The 17,475-nt window shown below is 47.3% G+C and overlaps 1 protein-coding gene across 5 annotated transcripts in view; it reads right to left on the bottom strand.

The window, feature by feature from the left end:
- Positions 1 to 8,658: 8,658 nt before the first annotated feature.
- The window catches only part of PAMR1 (peptidase domain containing associated with muscle regeneration 1), a 167,826-nt gene continuing 159,009 nt past the window's right edge, over positions 8,659 to 17,475 (bottom strand). For all 5 annotated transcript variants that reach the window (XM_047775982.1, XM_047775984.1, XM_047775983.1 and 2 more), the window contains 4 exons: positions 15,547 to 15,613; positions 12,366 to 12,598; positions 11,124 to 11,416; positions 8,659 to 9,746 (listed from right to left, as the gene is read on the bottom strand). In XM_047775982.1, coding sequence (XP_047631938.1) covers positions 9,210 to 9,746; positions 11,124 to 11,416; positions 12,366 to 12,598; positions 15,547 to 15,613 — 1,130 coding nt within the window. In that variant the 3' untranslated portion in view covers positions 8,659 to 9,209. The remainder of the gene's footprint in view (positions 9,747 to 11,123; positions 11,417 to 12,365; positions 12,599 to 15,546; positions 15,614 to 17,475) is intronic.

The raw sequence follows: 17,475 nt of genomic DNA, 5'->3' as shown, positions 1-17,475 counted from the left end.
CTCAACCATGTTTGGAGCAGTGAGTTTCAAATTGAGTCCATCTTTCCCTCTTTGCATTTTGAATGAACTTGAGTAATGCACTTAACCTTCTGGACACTGATGGGACTAGTAACGACCCGTCCACTGGGCTTGGATGAGAACTAAAGGAGGCAATGTCACATAAAGCACTGAGCACAGTTCCTGGCACGTAGTGATGGCTGTTGTCATATTTATTATGTCGGCCTCGTGGCTGCCACCCTGTCATCGCTCCAAAGTGAGAATAGTGGTCATGCTTTGGATCCAGCAACACCGTACAGCTACAGAAGAACCTGCCCGTATCTCTGTTTGTCCAATGTGATCACTGAATAGAAAATAAAGGGAAATTGTCCATCTCATGGGTGTGTGGAGCAGTAAGAGACAAGATGAGCTCATTCACTCTTTTCTTGTTAACACACATCAGCAAAAGCGATGTAGAGGAATTCTATTTTTACTTGACTCTCTACACGGATGAGAAAAGAGATGTCACTTCATAGAAATCTCAATTCAGACTGAGAACGTGGGCTAAATATAATCCATTCTTCAGGCAGCGACCATCTCATTAAGTAGAAAGCTCAGGAAGACGAAAACATTTGTTAGCTACACTTTATTGCCTGGTGAATTCTCTTGGAAAGAGTGTGAATTCATTCCCTTTACTTAGCACAGATGAAAGACAAAAGGACACAATGGAAAAAAGATGAATGGTGAGTTCCTGGTACATCATTCCTACATGTCAGGATCTTCTTCTAGGAGATGACTTGAGGCTAAATGTCAGGGTTGGTGTAAGTTCTTTATGCCCACCGTAAAAACCCATACAATTTTGAATGAGACCGGCTGTCTCCGTTTTAGTAGCTTGATAAGGGAGAAATTCTTTTTGAGAGTGACTGCTGGTGTTTTCATTTCTACCACCCCTTGCCTCTAATCATGGCAAAGAATGCCAGTTATGCATCTTTCCTTTCTCTTTGCTATGCTGGGACCCTGTTCAGCCGTGGTATCTTTATGATGGGCAAAAGGATGGAAAGATTTTTTTTTATCCTCAGCAGGGGAGTTTGTTGCTTGACACCAGCTCTTTCTGGTTCAGTGCTAAATGGTTTGGCTAAAGGACCCAATCAAGGACCCAAGCTAGCCCTTGGGACCTCAGAAAATCTGGCGATGTGATTCTATTTTCTGGCTTCACTTCTTTTGTGAAATCTCTTGGTAATTCTGAGAGAGAGGCTTTGCACCAAATCCCCAAAGTATTTTCTTTATGAAGTTATTTTCCTTATTGAGAGAGAGAGAGCAACCATGTAATTTACTTCTAAGTTGAGATTAAAGATTCAGAGCGTTTTTAAGAATTAAAGGCTGAATTATGCCTTGGCATAATAATGGTGAATTTGAAGGGGCCCAGTTCTCTTGGAGGTTGCATTTCTTAGCACCTGGATACTGTTTTATTTGTAATATCCTGTCCCACTTTCCAAATAAGGATAATAATGTTCCTTCTTTTTTGCTTGGAATTCTCTTTTCCTAGAAACCCTAAGTTCAGGAACCTAACACTGTTTTTTTTCCCTTGGAGAATTCTCTCTCTAATATTCTTTAGCTGTGAAAGCTATTCCCTAATTTTATCTGCTAACTTTTTTTCCCTTTATTGTCAAAGCCCTCCATCAAGCTTGGTCCACCAGCCTCTGGATAAACACTCAGTGAATTGGAATACAAATGTGAAGTGAGCCCGCAAAACCTCAGCCATTGAGACAGTCTCCTTAAAATGCTGGGCCTCAACAGCACATCCGGGCAGAGCCCTGCCAGGGAAAGCAGGTCCTACTGCCAAGAAAAGCAAAGAGAGACCACAAATTGCTACCAAACCACTCCAAAATGCTCTCATCTTTCCAAAAGCCCTAAAAAGATAAACTTGCCCAAGCCCTAGGGATCCGAAAAGTATTTCACTCAACACTTTCACAAGATACTAAAGGAGAAAAAAATCAGGCAAGAGCGAAGCTATAAGCATCTCACTTCTTTGCCTCTTGCATTGGCTGTCATCCTCCTCCTTTTAACTCATCTCATCCTCGCTTAAGCTATTTCTCCCTTAGAACAATATGCAGTTGTGTCACTGGTGTGAGATTCAAGGTCTTCGTTCATATCCAGGTTAGAAGGACAACAGAAAAGCCCAACGTCAAAGCCAAAGCTATGCTTGATGAGTTGATGGCGTCACTCATAGTTCGTAGGGCACGTTCTGGGAATTCATGGGGTTTGACATATATAGTGTGGTCCTGGCAGTGACTTTTCATCTGATTCTTCCAGCTCCCCAGGTGGCCAGATACAGGAACTCCACTTCTGGCTTCACACCACACCCATCGCCTCTTCACGCCCCTGCAGCCTCACTGGTTCCCTAGAAGTTCTTCAAATAGGCCAAGAGCCCTCCTTCTCAACATCTTTGCACATACTCATCTCTCTGCCTGGAATGCTCTTCCGCATTCTCACCCTCCATCCGGTAATCAACTCCTCAACTCAGTCTTCGCTTCCTCAATGAGGCAAAACTTTTATCCTGCCCCCTCCAGATCCCATCAGTTCCCCTTGTTATATAGTTTTGATGTGCTGTATGTTCCTTCCTAGTACTTACCATGATTTCTGATTATTCATGTATTTCTGGGATTAAACGACTGAGGGCAAGCACCAAGCCAATGTGGTCCACCTTTAGTATTCCAGTCCTTAACACTCAATGTTTTGTTGATGGATAAATGACGGGTAGACAATCAATGAACTCACAGTCCTTAATTGAAGTCAGGATGGAAGAGATTTTATTGACTAATATTCCGATATGGGAGGTAAATGTGGAAGGTCCATTAGGTTCTGAGTAGGTGATGGATTTGAAAGCATGGAAATTTTTAGGTCTTAAAGAACCATAAATAGTCATATTCAAACCCCTCCCCCCATAACTCCAAAGAACAACAGGTCAACGGGTATTATGCTGGGAAGAATGCTACAAATGTCCCACGTGTTCAATTGCACTGGTCTCTTTCAATAAGCCCAGCCTGTGAGTCCCCCAAATCCCCCCATCAAATGTAGAAGGGGAAATGTGTAAAAAAAAATCACTGCAAGCTCTGGCACTTTTCCTTATAAATTTATCCAGACATCTCCCACTTAAATAGTCCCATTGCTTTTTTTGTCCTCAATACCCTTGGCCCTTCTACCCTGTGGCCCCCATTTATTTCTACCCACCCTTTCCCCTGATCAACCTCACTCCACAGATAGCCAAACTTCTTTCCACAAGCTTGGACTTCAACAGCATTCTAAATCTTCTCTTCCTCTCTCCACCCCTCAAAAGGTCTTGCATAACTGGTTTCTCCATCTCCAATCTTCTCCTCCTGAAGAACAACCATGAAACAACCACCAACATAATAGCCACCAGTATTTACTGAGTGCAGTAGGTCAGACACGGTTCTACACACTTCACTCATGTACTCATGAACTCCCTGAATCCTCATTTCACTCCCCTGTACAGATGGAAAGGAGGGGGACTGAATGTCACATTCAAGGTCACAGTGTGTAAATGACAAAGCGGGGATTTGAACTCAGGCTGGGTCTTCTAACTACTGCCTCATTCTAGCATGGCCAGCCTGATGGCTCTTTCTAGAATGCCACTTTTATCCTTTCACTCTTCTGGAGATACCAACATTCGCTTGATGTTTTCAAATGCGCAATAAGAAGCCAAATTATTGACCCTAGCCCTTGCGATCCACCAACAATTGGCCTCATCTTGGTTGTCTTTGCTTCGGCTGGCCAACCTGACCTGTCATTGTAATGAAGTGTTCCCACTGGGAAAGAATTCGCCCTTCTTTAAAAGATCCCCCCTCCGTATGTTTAATCTTATGTACTTTCCAGTTTCTTTCTGTACTTACAATATCCTACTTCCTTCCCGGCCACCACTCCAGAGACTCAACTGAAGTTCTAACTCTCCTGTGAAGGACAATTTGATGGAAAACACTGGCCGATTTGGATTGCTCCTTCCTCTTGACGCCTGTTGGAATTCATGTAAGAGAAAGCAGTGTGGGTTGACTACCCAGGTATTCTTAGAAGGCCACTTAATGTGTAATCGTTGCCACTCCTGGGGAAAGCAAGACTCTTGCTTAAATCTTATTGACTTTAAATTTTATGCATCATATAAATCTTAACATGTAGGATACAAAACTTAAGTAAAATCCGTAGGATTTAAGCAAGATTCTTACTTATATATATATGTGTGTGTGTGTGTGTGTGTGTACGTGTGTGTGCGTTTTTCATTGTCTTATAGACAGAGGCCCCCAGAAACGCACCTGTAGTTGAACAAGTTGGATTCACTGCTCCTCGAAATGAAAGAGGATGCACATCCTGAGGAACACGGGGGGTCATTCATCAAGAGAATAATGGAAAGAACTTGAAGGATTTGGGCTTCCAATAGGTAACTTGGGGGGAGGTTTCAAGGAAATAGGGCTTTGTTCTGGGTTGGAAGCTATCAGTTAAGTGGAAGTAGCTCTCTAATTTGCTATCGTTATAAATCTTATCTAGAAGGAAGGATAATAGAGACTAAAATATAATTGGTAAGAAGCCACAGTCACTCCTCTTCACTAGGAGAGGGGGCTAGTTGGTATTTTTGTGGTTCATATAATGACCTTGCTTTTGTCTCTTCATAGACAAGATATAAAGGGGTCTTGTTTCTGTCTTGATCCATCCCAGTCACAGAATGATCTAGCCTGATACTGGCATTCTGTGAAATTACTGGTCTTGAACAGGAGAACACCACAGTCTTGCTGTGAGTGCTAGGCCAGCTCCCAGGCACCAAGGCCTCACTGATGGAATGTCACATGTTGCAGGCTGCATGTGTATTAAAAAACAAAACAAACCAAAAAAACCACGACAAAAGAAATTAGAGGCAAACTGTTCTGAAGGCAGCAGGGGGCTTCTCTTGCCCTGAAGGCGTCCCCAGTTGACAACCACATTCAGGCATGAATATTCCATGACTCGTGGTGGCTTTTGTTCCATGTCAGCTTCAGGAGGCTGGACCTATGCTTGCAGACCTCCCTTCCCTGCATGGCTCCAGGTTAGAGTGGGCACGAGAGAAACCTACACGAGATTTGAACAGGAAAATAAAGCAACAGCTCTACTCACGCTCTGGAAGCTGGTAAAGCGCATCGGGCACTGTGATGGTTCACCCATGTCACTGATCTGCTAGTTGACTTTGCTGGGGAGGGACAGCGCCCAGGCCCACAGCTCCTCTACCACCTGCTGGAAATCCTCTTCCAGCTTCTCTGAGTGTCCTGGACCGGATGTGTGTGTGGAGGTCACTCAGACCACAGAGGGTGGGGACACCAAGAGACAAACGGGTTTCCACTTATCCTTGTGGGTTCCAGTGTATCCTGGAATCTGCCAGTTTCGCACCCAGCTTCCTTTCCCAACTGCTGGCCAGTTGAATTCAGGTCCAACATCAGATGCAAAGGCAACAACCTCAAAGAGACTTTCCCACCACTGTCTACAACTGTAGGTGGTCATTGTAATTCTTTATTTTCTATGACTCTGAGTCTCTGAAAAAACCCTGATATACACCCAGATTTCCAGCTCAGCAGAGATCCTGCATCCTTGGAGTTCTATCCTAAGATGTCAGGGCTGTGTTACAAAGGGAGATGGATGACCTTCCTACAGTGCCAGATGTGGCCAAGGGACAGGCTCATCTCCGTCGCTCTTGTCCTGGCCTAGAGTCGAAGTGAGTCCCTGCAGCCCATGGCAGCAGCATTAGGGGAGGAAGATCTATGCCGAGGGGCAAGTGGCCATGGAGCCATTAACTAGGCAGCCGCAGTTGGTGTCACCAGGATGGGAGGTAGGGGGCAGATTCAGCTTCTAAGGGGAACAAGGTCATAGCTGATATGACACCTGAATGTGAACCAAATCTGAGTGATGAGGCAAAGACAGAAAATGACACTAAATAGTAAAGAGAGTGTCAAGGAAGTAGGGAACATGATGGTTCAGATAAGAGGTCAGGACAGAGTTAAAGAACGGAGAGTATGGGGGAGCTGTCGCTGTGGAGCAACAGGATCGGTGGTGTCTCTGCAGCACCGGGATGCAGGTTCGTTCCCCAGCCCAGCACAGTGGGTTAAAGGATCAGATCTGGCATGGCTGTCGCTGCAGCATAACTTGCAACCATGGCTTGGATCAGATCCCAGACCCAGGAACTCCATAGGCTACAGGGCAGCCAAAAAAAGAAGAAGAAGAAGAAGGAAAAAAAAAAAAAAGAGAATGGAGAGAATGGAAGCTTCTGTTATGGCTCAGCAAGTTAAGAACCCAACGTTGTCTCTATGAGGATGCAGGTTCGATCCCTGGCCTTGCTCAGTGGGTTAAAGATCCAATACCTGAAAGCTGAGGTGCATGTTCGCAGATGTGCTTGGATCCCAGGTTGTTGTGGCTGTGGCATAGGTGCCAGCTGCGACTCTGATTCAACCCCTAGCCGGGGTACTTCCATATGTCAAAGGTGTGGCTACACAAAGAAAAAATTAAAAAAAAAAAAAAGAATGGAGAGTATGAGCAGGGGCACCTGGGTGAGAAGGGGCAGATGTGAAGGCTTTATGGAGCGGTACCCAGCTGGACAGCCCCCATCCTGCCAGGTATGATAGGCACCCAACTATATGCCAGGTCTTATGCTCATTGCTTTATACAGTGGTTCCCTTAACTACTACAGCTAAAGACAGGTTTTAGCATGCCAACCTAACAAATGGTGAAACTGGGGTAGAGGGGAGGTGACTTGCCCAAAATCATGGAAAATAAGTTGAAAGAGAGGAATCTGAATTTAGATCTTGTTGATCTGACTTCCATGACACCTCTCAAGACGCAAACTTCCCAGGCTGAGGCAGAAAGAAAAAACCCTTTGAGTAATCTGATAAATACTTGTCCAATCCAATACTCCCGCTTAACCCATGATGCGTTGGATGTTTGTTACTCGGAAGTTGATAACCAATACACTGCTTTGAGATTAAGCCATGAGGATGCAGGGGTGGGTGAAAAGAGGAGGATGGGACTTGTGGAAAGCCCCAAGAAAGCCTGACAAAGGGAGAAAGTACCAGAAATTCTCTTCTGGCTCAGGGAATTATGTAAAGACACAGAGATGGGGAGGTTGGGAGATGGTTGTGACCTCCTGCCTTGGGGCTAAAGTCCTTGGGGTCAAAGTTCTCTCTGACACATGGAGGGAAGAGTAAATTTCCTATTTGGGTCTTTAGGAGGCAAGGGTCTCCCAGGTGCCCGGTACCAACCCTGGGTTCTCAGTCCTCAAGAGGTATGGAAAAGACTGACCGAGAAGTCCCCACAAGCCCCCAGGGGAGGAAGAGGAGGTCACTGAAAGTCACGCTGGGCAGCCACCATGGGAGGCTGTCACTGTGGCCAGGAGGCTGAGTCACCCAAACTGAGGTCAAAGAGGAGTCCCCCCCAAATCTCAGGCTATCAGTGCCAGAGCTGGGGAGCAGTCAAGTCACAGCAGGGAGGACCACTGGGCCACACAGCACAAGTAACAGTAGTTACAGGCTTGAGTACCCAATGTCAGCAAAATGCCCAGGAAGGAGAAAGTCCCACTAAACACATCTAAGACCCAGCAGGGGAGTTCTCATTGTGGCTCAGTGGTAATGAACCCAACTAGTATCTCTGAGGATTCGGGTTTGATCCCTGGCCTCACTCAGTGGGTTAAGGATCTGGTGTTGCTGTGACTGTGGTGTAGGCCGGCAGCTATAGCTCCGATTTGACCACTAGCCCAGGAACTTCCACATGACATGGGTGTGGCTCTAAAAAAAAGAAGAAGAAAAAAAAAAGACACTCCCACACAGAAAGAATCAGCAAGAACTCAGGAGTCCTACTGTGTCTCAGGGCTTAAAGTCCTATAAACCTCCATGGCACCATCTTGGAGAGGAGGAAATGGTGATGAAAGCAGGGGGGAGAGGATGAAAGAGTGAGTCACCCCAAAAGATCACTTAGGGAACTGGATTGGATTCATGTTTTTCGCTCTATTATTCATTGGTAGCCAAGGGTGGGACTTAAGAGGAAAATTACTTAAGTTACAGAGAAAAAGCTACAAGCCAGTGTGAGGAAATAGGTGATTCCCATTTAGAGGCAATGAAAATGTCTGATTCAGTTCTGTTATCTATTCTCAGTAAATGGTAAAGGTTTAGGGAGGTTCAAAGAAGAGTTGTGTGCTCAGTCTAGAACATGAGACCAAGAAAGTGCTAGGATCATCAAATCCCTGATACTTCCCTGTTTGTCTTTATCTGACCATCCCCCTGCCCCCCTCTGTGACCCAGCAAACTGCAAGCACTAGCATTGAAAAGATGGCATCAGATCTGCTATATGCATTATTATTATTATTTGTTTCTTTTCTTTTTAGGGCCATACCCACAGCATATGAAAGTTCCCAGGCTAGGGGTCGAATCACAGCTGCACCTGCTGGCCTATACCACAGCTCACAGTAATGCTGGATCCCTAACCTACTGAGTGAGGCCAGGGATCGAACCCACATCCTTATGGACACTGTATTGGCTTCTCAACCTGCTGAGGATTCAACAAGAACTCCTGGGGATCTATTTTAAAGGGCTGCCACCCAGCCATTTGTCCCAACACATGTAGCTCTAAGAGGCTGCATGCAGGAATCAGAGCCATGGCACGTTTGTTCTGTGGGTCCAAAGCCAACCCTTGTTTTATTAAAACGTGTACAGGGGATTGGAGAGGGCAAGGACCACGTCGTGTTGTGGCAGTGACAGTGTGGGCTGACACCAACATCATAGCCAGGCTCTACCTTCTGGGGCTGTCCTACAGGCAGCTCTTGGGAACTCGGTCTGGCTGGAGCCTGGGAAGAGACCTGATGAAGCCAGTCTTGACCAGAGTTGGCCATGGCAGTCGCAGTCACACCGCTGAAGGAGGCATGGAGAAGGCCACTGGGTCCGTTGAACCGGGAGGGTTTTTTTCACTGTTCATATCATCTATTTTGAAGACACTGAATTCTTGCAAGTGGCTCTGGTGTCTTCCAAATGGTCCCAGCAGGCAGGGAGGCAGTGGCTTACCAGAAAGTAAGCTCTATGCACCTTCCACTGGTTTTGAAATCAGAAGCCCTGATGCAGCCAAATTCACGGGCAGAAGCAGACTTCGGGTCCAAACTGCCTGGGGCAACACACACATACGGATAGATGCAAGGAAAAGCCACCCCGTGGGTCTGCGGCTCATTTCATGTTTCTCTCTATCCAGTCTTTAAAAGGCAGCACTTTGGTGAAGGCTGTGTAAAGGCTGTGGGTGCATGTTTTGTCGTAGCTCCAGCTGACCAGTCCCACCAGATGCCAGCGGGGCTCAGGGGACGCCCGTCCCGGGAAGGACACAGCCGCGATGCCGCCCGTCTCTGCTGTGCAGATGTTCGAAGGGGCAGTGGGGTCCCAGCTGGCACAGAACATGTTGTCCGTGACACTCACTGGGATGCCGTGGTCCTCGTGCTGCTCCTCACACAGCAGCGAGTCCGCCACCCTGACCACCCCTGAGCGCAGTGTGTCATTCTTGAAGCCGGGGCTCCTTGCGTCTGCCAGGACGTTCCATCCGGCCACGGTGATGCGGGACTCCTGGAAGGAGGTGCTGAGGTCCCGAGGGGCCGCCAGGCAGATGGGCTGGACGCGGCTGCTGATGCGAGCCTTGTCCAGGAGCTTCAGGACGGCGATGTCGGCATCCAGCAGGATGGGGTCATAGTTGGGATGCAGGATGATGGCAGAAATCTACCAAGGCAAGGAATGGACAGCAACGGTGAGGGGCCCACTGCACATGACGACAACAGGCAGGCCCTGGGGCTACGTTATCGGGAAGAAATGTCTAAGAGATGGCTGCAATTACTCAGAGATACTCCGCTCAAGGGACCACAGAAACAAATCGCTCTCTTTCCAGGGTTGCAAGCCAAGAAACGCCTATGTACAGGGGCTGGCAGGGGGTATAAAATAAGCAGAGTGGACAAGGGAGGTTTGGGAGAATGGAAGTGCACAAGCCACGCAGAGTGGGCAGTTGCCACTTTGCTCCAGCTGACCGCTGCCACGCAGAAACTCTAATTCTGGCAAAGACTCAGATCTCTGGCTGAAACCTCTTGATTGTTAAATGTTGGCAAACAACCAATTAAAGAAAATATATAAGAGCACTTTGGACTTCCCGTGTGGCTCATGACAAAAAAAAAAATATATATATATATATATACACACACACACGATAGCACTATCAAAGCACGAAGCCCTCCAGGCTACCAGTTTGCAACCTGTGGTCCACAGTAAACATTCCATTTCCCCTCAAGCCAGCAAGATAGAGCTGCACATGCTCAGGATGGTGCACAAGACTTTTCACAAAGGCTCCCCCTGACTGTCCCCATCCTTGCTGATCACCGTCTTTGACGGGGGCTTCCAGGAGCTTACATCTGTGACACGCTCTAATATTTTTATAGATGTGTTCTGTTCCTTCAGCTACATTTGGGCCCATTTCCTCAGGGATTCTGTTGTGTTGAACCACTCCGAATATACTGGTCTGTCTCTTCCCCTAGCCTGTGACTCCTCAGGGCAAAAGCCACGCCTGATACCATTCTGTATCTATTCCCAGTAAATGGCATGCTGTGGGAACTCAGCGATGGATGGCTGGATGGATGGGTGGGTGGGTGGGTGGGTGGGTGGATGGATGGATGGACAGACTAATGGATGAGTTGGGTGGGTGAATGGCTGGATGGGGGAGAGTGAGAGAGTCAGACAGGCAGGGAAAGAGAAGATTATAAATTGGTTAGGAGTCTCTCTCTATGTCCTCAAAGTGGACCTATCCCAGTGTCCTAAACATAATAAGTGATTAACTTCTGATGACCACAATGGTCGAAGAAATTACTATCTTATTTTTAAAACAATTTAAGGGGGGAAGGCCTCCACAGTCTTTCTAGGTGCCCCTTGATCGTACCTGTCAATATGAAATATTAGGCACCTACTACGTGTGTAGTATTTCCAGGCTCTGGGCTGGGTGCTAATGTGTCAAGGTGACAGGACTAGCACAGGCACGGCTCTCCCAGGAGGGGCTGAGTCAGAGACCCCGTTTCCAGGCTGCAGGCCCCGTTGCAGGCTGCAGCCCCCACTCACCCGCAAGCTCTGGATGCTCTTCTCATCCCGGTGGTCATCACGGTAGAATTTCCCCAGGACGATTTTGAGGTCCGCTGTCTTGATCACGGTCACCCTCCCCAGCTCAGTGACGCAGTGGGCAGCCGCCACCACAGTGCGCTCATTGACCAGGGCGCCGCTGCAGACCAGGAACCACGCATCCTTGTGGAGGCCGCCCCCGTGCACCCCACTGGCCCTCCTGTAGATGGCGGCCTGCCACGGCCAGCGCGTCCCCTGGGTCTTTGGGGCAGTGACGTTCTCAGTTTTCCCGCAAACTATGGAGACAAAGCACCAGCTCAGTGAGACAGACTCAGACCTTCCCGCCCAAAGGGGAATGTGTCAGTCAACCAACAGAGCACGAATCTGGAAAGAGGGATTTTATGGGGGTCGAGACCACAGGGCATCTAACCTGTTTCTCTTTTCCCTTTAAATATTCATCAGTCACCTTGACATGGCTGCCTCTAATGTCTAGGGTTACGATTAGAGGCTTACCATCCCCAGCACTTTCTGGGCAAGTTGCCTAATCCGTGGGAGCCTCAGTCTTCTTGCCTGCAAGATGGATGCAGTAAATGCAACTGTCTGATAGGGTTCTGGAGGAGACTGGATGAGATGCTGTATAGCAGTAGTTAGTCTCAGGCTATTGTGACTATCGTGATAAAGATGAGCACCTCGAATGAAGCCACGCTCCTCGCCTTTGACAAAGAGGATGGGGACACCTTAGTAGGTATGAGATCCTATTCCAGACACTTCCATGTATTATCTCAGTAATCACTATAACCTTGTTAGGAATTAGTACCTCATTATCTCATGAATAACAATAACCTAATTAATATCATTGGGTGATAAGGATGAAGACTGGGGCTTAGGATGACATAACTAGACCACCTCTGGCCCTTTTTAACTCCCTCCCCACTCGGTATTTCGTGACGGCTCGGTCCCTTTGCTCCAAGTAAACGTGAGAGAATTATCCACAAGAAAGTATACTCTTCCCCCCAAATTCATCTAAGCTTTAATGAGTTCATTTTTCCTGGGTAATAAGTTTAAGCCAAAGGAAAGAACCTCTAACTGTGGAATTTCATTCTTCACCAAGCTAGGCATGTGTCAGAAGACCAGGTGTTTGGACAAGGATTTTTTCCTAAAAAGTCTTCAACAGGGTCAGTGGCTGTTTGTAAACATCCATGACAGATGTAAGCTGCTCTGGCCCAAGGATAGGCCTTGACTCACTTGGGACGCAGGATGGGGCACGACCACTCCACTTTCCAGTCCTCAGACATGTCCTCCGGCTGCTGCCCAGGCGGCGGTAGAAGGGGGAGATGCATTCATATTGGAGCTGGGTGTGCAGATGTTGGTACCCAGGGGGCAGGTCTCCAAAGGGAAGGGCTGGCTTCTTGGTAAGGGTGTCCTGCAATTTCTGCTTGCTGAAGGCTGAGGAGTACAGCTGGTGTAAAGGCGTCTCCCTGCAGGGGGCATACAGCCCCAGAAAGAGAGGAGGGCAAGAGACAAACACGTGGCCCGTTTAGTACCCATCCAAGGTGGTTACAGAGATAGGTGGTTACAGAGGAAGAACAAATCAGCTGTCTCTTCCTCTTTCTGTCTCTCTCTCTCTCCTTTCCTCTCCTCCCCTCCCTCCCTCCGCACCCCCCACCCCGCGCCTCTCTACCACTGAGCAAGTTTGCTTGCACCCTTCAACCTTCATTTAATCCTCCATTTCCATTTCTGGAATGCCTCCAGCTACCCAGGATTTTAATCAAAGAACGTAACATCTAACACAATAGCTGCTATCCCAAGGTATGCTACACATGCGCACACACACGAGTTAATTGTGAAATTAAACAAGAAAGCAAGTTAATTTGAAGGAGAGAAATCCAGGCAGCTGCTTTCCTTTAACCATTATCATAATGGGGCAGTATGAGGAATTGACTCGAACTAAACTGTGTTGATACAGTAGCTTGATTTAGCAATTAGCCGATGTAATTAGTCCACCTCCGAGAATAGCCCTTTCTCTCAGGGCACACTGGGAGAAATAAAGAACGCTGTGTGGAAATGTGAAAAGGTCTTTTAAACGAGCCCTGGAGTTGAAGCCCCCAGAGACACCCTGGGATTCTTGGGAAAGACGTATGCACACTACATGGCTCGTGCTGATATTATCCCAGCGCCTAATGACTATTAACTGACAAGTGAGATTTCCCTCAGGAGTCAGTGTTTCATCCCTGTTCCATGAATGGAGGAAGGAAGCCCAGAGAGGTAGGTGGGGGTGCTGAAGGGCACACAGGAAGTTAAGGCAGAACTCAGGGTGGTGCTGAGAAGTTCCCACCCCGGTATCCCTGCCGTGCCAATCCAAGACATCGTAAGAAATCAGTTTCATGTGTCTCTACAGTGATTGGCTCAGAGCAAATATTCCATCCACATTGATTTCATCCCACAAATCTTTTGCTCATGTTTAGAACCACGTCTACAGTTCAGGGAGCTTCTGGACTTGTGAACAAGCTCAGCTCTTGGCCCTTGAAGGTTTACATTGCCTCTGGAGGTTCCTGCGTGAGCCTGGCTGCTGGGGATTATCGGGTCCCTGCTCCAGGAGTGTGACTTCCAGAAAGATGTTGAAAAGCAAGTTTTAGGCATGTTTTCTCATCTGCATGAGACACCTGACACCTTGTCACCTAACCCCCATTACAACTTCTGCACAAGTTGCAAAGGCTAGTGGTCTTTTTTTAAACAGCTCTGAGCCCCCTCTCCAAGGCATCTCCTTGGGAAGAACTCTTCAGAAGGGAGTTGAGCCACAGGTAAATCACAAAGATCAGAAATGGAGGGGCAGAAATTAGATTCCACTGTCACTCTTCCCAAGGCAATGCTTTGCCTAGAAGGGAAGTGGAATAAGAGAGCCAGAGGCAGAATGGGAGACGGAGGAATATCCTGATTTTTGAATATTTCACGTCACTTGGTTGGGGTCAGTTCTAGTCACTGGGATTCACTGTTGCTATTTCTAAAACCAAGAGCTATGGCTGGTGGGTGTTCACAGGTGCAAGGCATCTTGCTAAGACCTTAATGTCAGGTTTGGTTCAAGGTGCAAGCGTCAGGGAGCAGACCCTGAGGACCCGGAAACTGCATCCTGGCTTTGCTCCCTCCTCTAGCAATGTCACCTCGGGCAAGTCCCTTACCTTTTCGGAGCCTCGGTTTACCCATCTGTAATCAAAAGGTAATAAAATCTAAAATGAAGTGGTAATAATAACAAGAATAATACCTACCTCAGAGGTTGTAGTAAAGATTAAGTGATCTAATGCACATTAAGAATTCAGAAGCATAACTGGCACAAACACCCCATAAACGCTCACTATTGGCCTTGCATTTAATCCTTAACAATCCCCAGAGACAGGAGTTATGGAGCTTACCCTCACTTTTTGAAAGAGGAATGAAAGGCTCTGTAAGTTTAGGAACTTCCCCAAGAATACCCAGCGCTAAAGAGAGACGACAGAACCAGGTCTTGAAACCACCAATCCAATCTGCTCATTCACTCAACATTCTGGGGCGAGGGGGTCCCCTATGTGGCAGGCACTGTTCTGGGCACTGGAAGTTCAGCCTGAACCAAAACAGAAAATGTTTCTGCACTTGCAACTTTCACAAGTGGGGAGACAGAAACAGGACAAATAAAACAAAGTGCCCAGAGAACAATAGGTGGAGATGGCCGATGAAGTGAAAGCTGGAGGTCTCTGTAAAGGCTGGAGAGCGCTGGGTAAAGAAGACAGCCCAGCAGTCACCGTGGAGGTGGGGCTGCTATTTTTAAAAGGATAATCATGGAAGGTCAGGGAAAAACTGAGCAGAGAACCAAAGGAAGCCAAGCATTAAGCTCCAGGGGAAGCAGGTTATAAGGTTCCACAGCCCGCCACCAGGGGGCCCCACCTCTATCGTTCCAGGAAGAGGGCTGGGTGGGTGTCCCAGAGGCAGGTCCCTCCTCAGGGGCCAGTCATTCATCAACAGTTCCTGGCTCCACCAGCCTTTCTCATGGGATTGGTCACTACCAAGACCATCTTTCTAAGCCTCAGCTGGCTGTGTTTGGTAAGAATGCCATCTTCCTCAAAGCTGCATGATAAATAATATAGAGTAATTTCAGAAAGACTCAAGTATTAAAATCCAGTTCCTCAAAGACCATCTTCACGTCTGACTTCCCACCAACCTCTTACTTTCCCACGAACCACTGAAATCTGTACACCTTCCAACAGTTGCTACCTCTTGGCTAAAGGCAGCCAGTTAATCAGCCTCCATCTAACAAGCCCTATTCTTTCCTGGCCGGTCAGCACTGAGTGTCCCCAGGAAACCTCAGACTGCCTTTGGCCAAACACAAGTGGGGAAAGGGGGTGGGAGAGGAACATCCACGCGCCTTTCAAGCAGAGTTCAGAGGTTTCCACCTCACCTTGACTGAACCTGCATAGGAAGAACTCTCCGTCTCACCAGGTCTGAGATCTTTGGTTCTCGGCAGGCTAGGGGAAAAAAAGATAACACCGCGTGATCCTTTTCCATAGTAACTGTTCACACCATTCAGTTCAGATGCGTACCTCGCCACCCTTTCTGGACACCAGTACACATTCCCTGGGTTCTCAGAGGTAAGACGCATCAGCCACTCCTGGACAGCTCGCTTGCAAAAGAGCATGGTGCCTTTCGTCTAAATCGAGAGCTCCTTTTGAAGAACCCAAGTGGAATAAACACATCTGCAGGGCTGGTCCACTCAGGTGGTAGATAGAAAACAATGATACTTAACAGATTGGGATATCTGTTTGCAAAAATAAATTTAGCAGAGTCGCTGCTGTGGTGCAGTGGGTTATGAATCCATCTGCAGTGGCTCAGGTCACTGTGGAGGCACAGGTTCGATCCCCGGCCCAGGAATTTCCATAAGCCACGGCTGCGGCCATAAATAATAATAATAATAATAATAATAATAAACAGTATTAGTGCACTTGATCAAGAGAGAATAAAAGCCAAAGTCAAGGTTCTAAAATATAGCCTAACAAAGGGAATTTCATGGTTCTCATTTTAAATCAGAACAACAATGTCAACCACCAATAAGTTTTGAGTAAGTGATTCCTCTATGTCCTTTCTCCACAATTAAGCCTCCTAATGATCCTTTGAAGGCAACTCCAGTGATCCTTTGAGGGTCCAGTTTTAATTCTGTTGAAGTCTTTCTTCACAAGAGCAAAGGACGCCGTTCCATCTCGCTTTCCCAATCAAGCAGCCAACATTCTTCTAATTAGCAACCTAGGGAACTTTGGTTGTATTAATTTGTAAGAGAAGAGCTGACAGAAATCTCCAAGGACGTCCGTAACCCCCTTTCCATTCCTAATGAAATCAGGAATCAGCGTCTGTGCTGGTGGGGATGAAGGTCGGTCCTGGCTAAAGTCTAAAGTGATTTCTTCCTTTCACAAACCGGTCTTTCATTCCTTTTCCCATGAGTCAGGTTGTTGACAAACAACCAGAAGGGAAAGTGGAGGACCGAGGCAATTATTGGGAGAATCTAGGCCAAGGATATGCTTTTTGTCCCAGGAAACAGCTGGGTAATTGGGACCTGCCACCAGAAAGAGAGGCACTCTTGATCCGGAGCAACTTGTGAGTCAATTCAGTAAGAAACTACGCATCCCCACGGCCAAGGTTCAAACTTCCCTACAGAACATTCCATTTGTTCTGGTACCAAACTACCCTTTTAAATTTACCCCCCAGATTCCCAGATGGACTCACTTTTGGTTTACCATGATTCTTTCACTTCTTACACCACTTACATATTAATTGAAGCAATGAATATGCATTGATATGGCTACATTTACCTACTTCTAGGTAAGTTAGTACAAGAATAAAACAAAATAGACGTATCATCCGTGCCAGCCTATGTGGAGGGAGGCATCTTCCTTTGTCCTCCAACCTACTGGAAGACATCCCAACTTCTCTTCACTTCAACACATCCTTTCCTGCTTCCCAGACGGGCTCCGGTCCCACTTGCTCGCTATCTGCAATTGGCCCGATTGCAGTGCATTCTCCGAATATACACCACTCAAGCGTTCTACAACTCTCCTTTGACTGTCCAAGGGTTTACTGTCTTTTTGAAAGTGTTTAAACATCTTAGGAGTTCCCATCGTGTTGCAGCAGAAATGAATCTGACGAGGAACCATGAGGTTGCAGGTTCAATCCCTGGCCTTGCTCAGTGGGTTAAGGATCTGGCGTTTCTGTGAGCTGTGGCGTAGGTTGCAGACGCGGCTTGGATCTGGTGTGGCTGTGGCTGTGGCTGTGGTGTAGGCCGGCAGCTACAGCTCCTGATTCGACCCCTAGCCTGGGAACCTCCATATGCTGCGTGTGC

The sequence above is a fragment of the Phacochoerus africanus genome, chromosome 4 (assembly GCF_016906955.1).
Source record: "Phacochoerus africanus isolate WHEZ1 chromosome 4, ROS_Pafr_v1, whole genome shotgun sequence".
Classification (NCBI taxonomy): Eukaryota; Metazoa; Chordata; class Mammalia; order Artiodactyla; family Suidae; genus Phacochoerus; species Phacochoerus africanus.
Note: the sequence above shows the minus strand (reverse complement) of the source record. Positions and strands in the feature narration are given on the sequence as shown.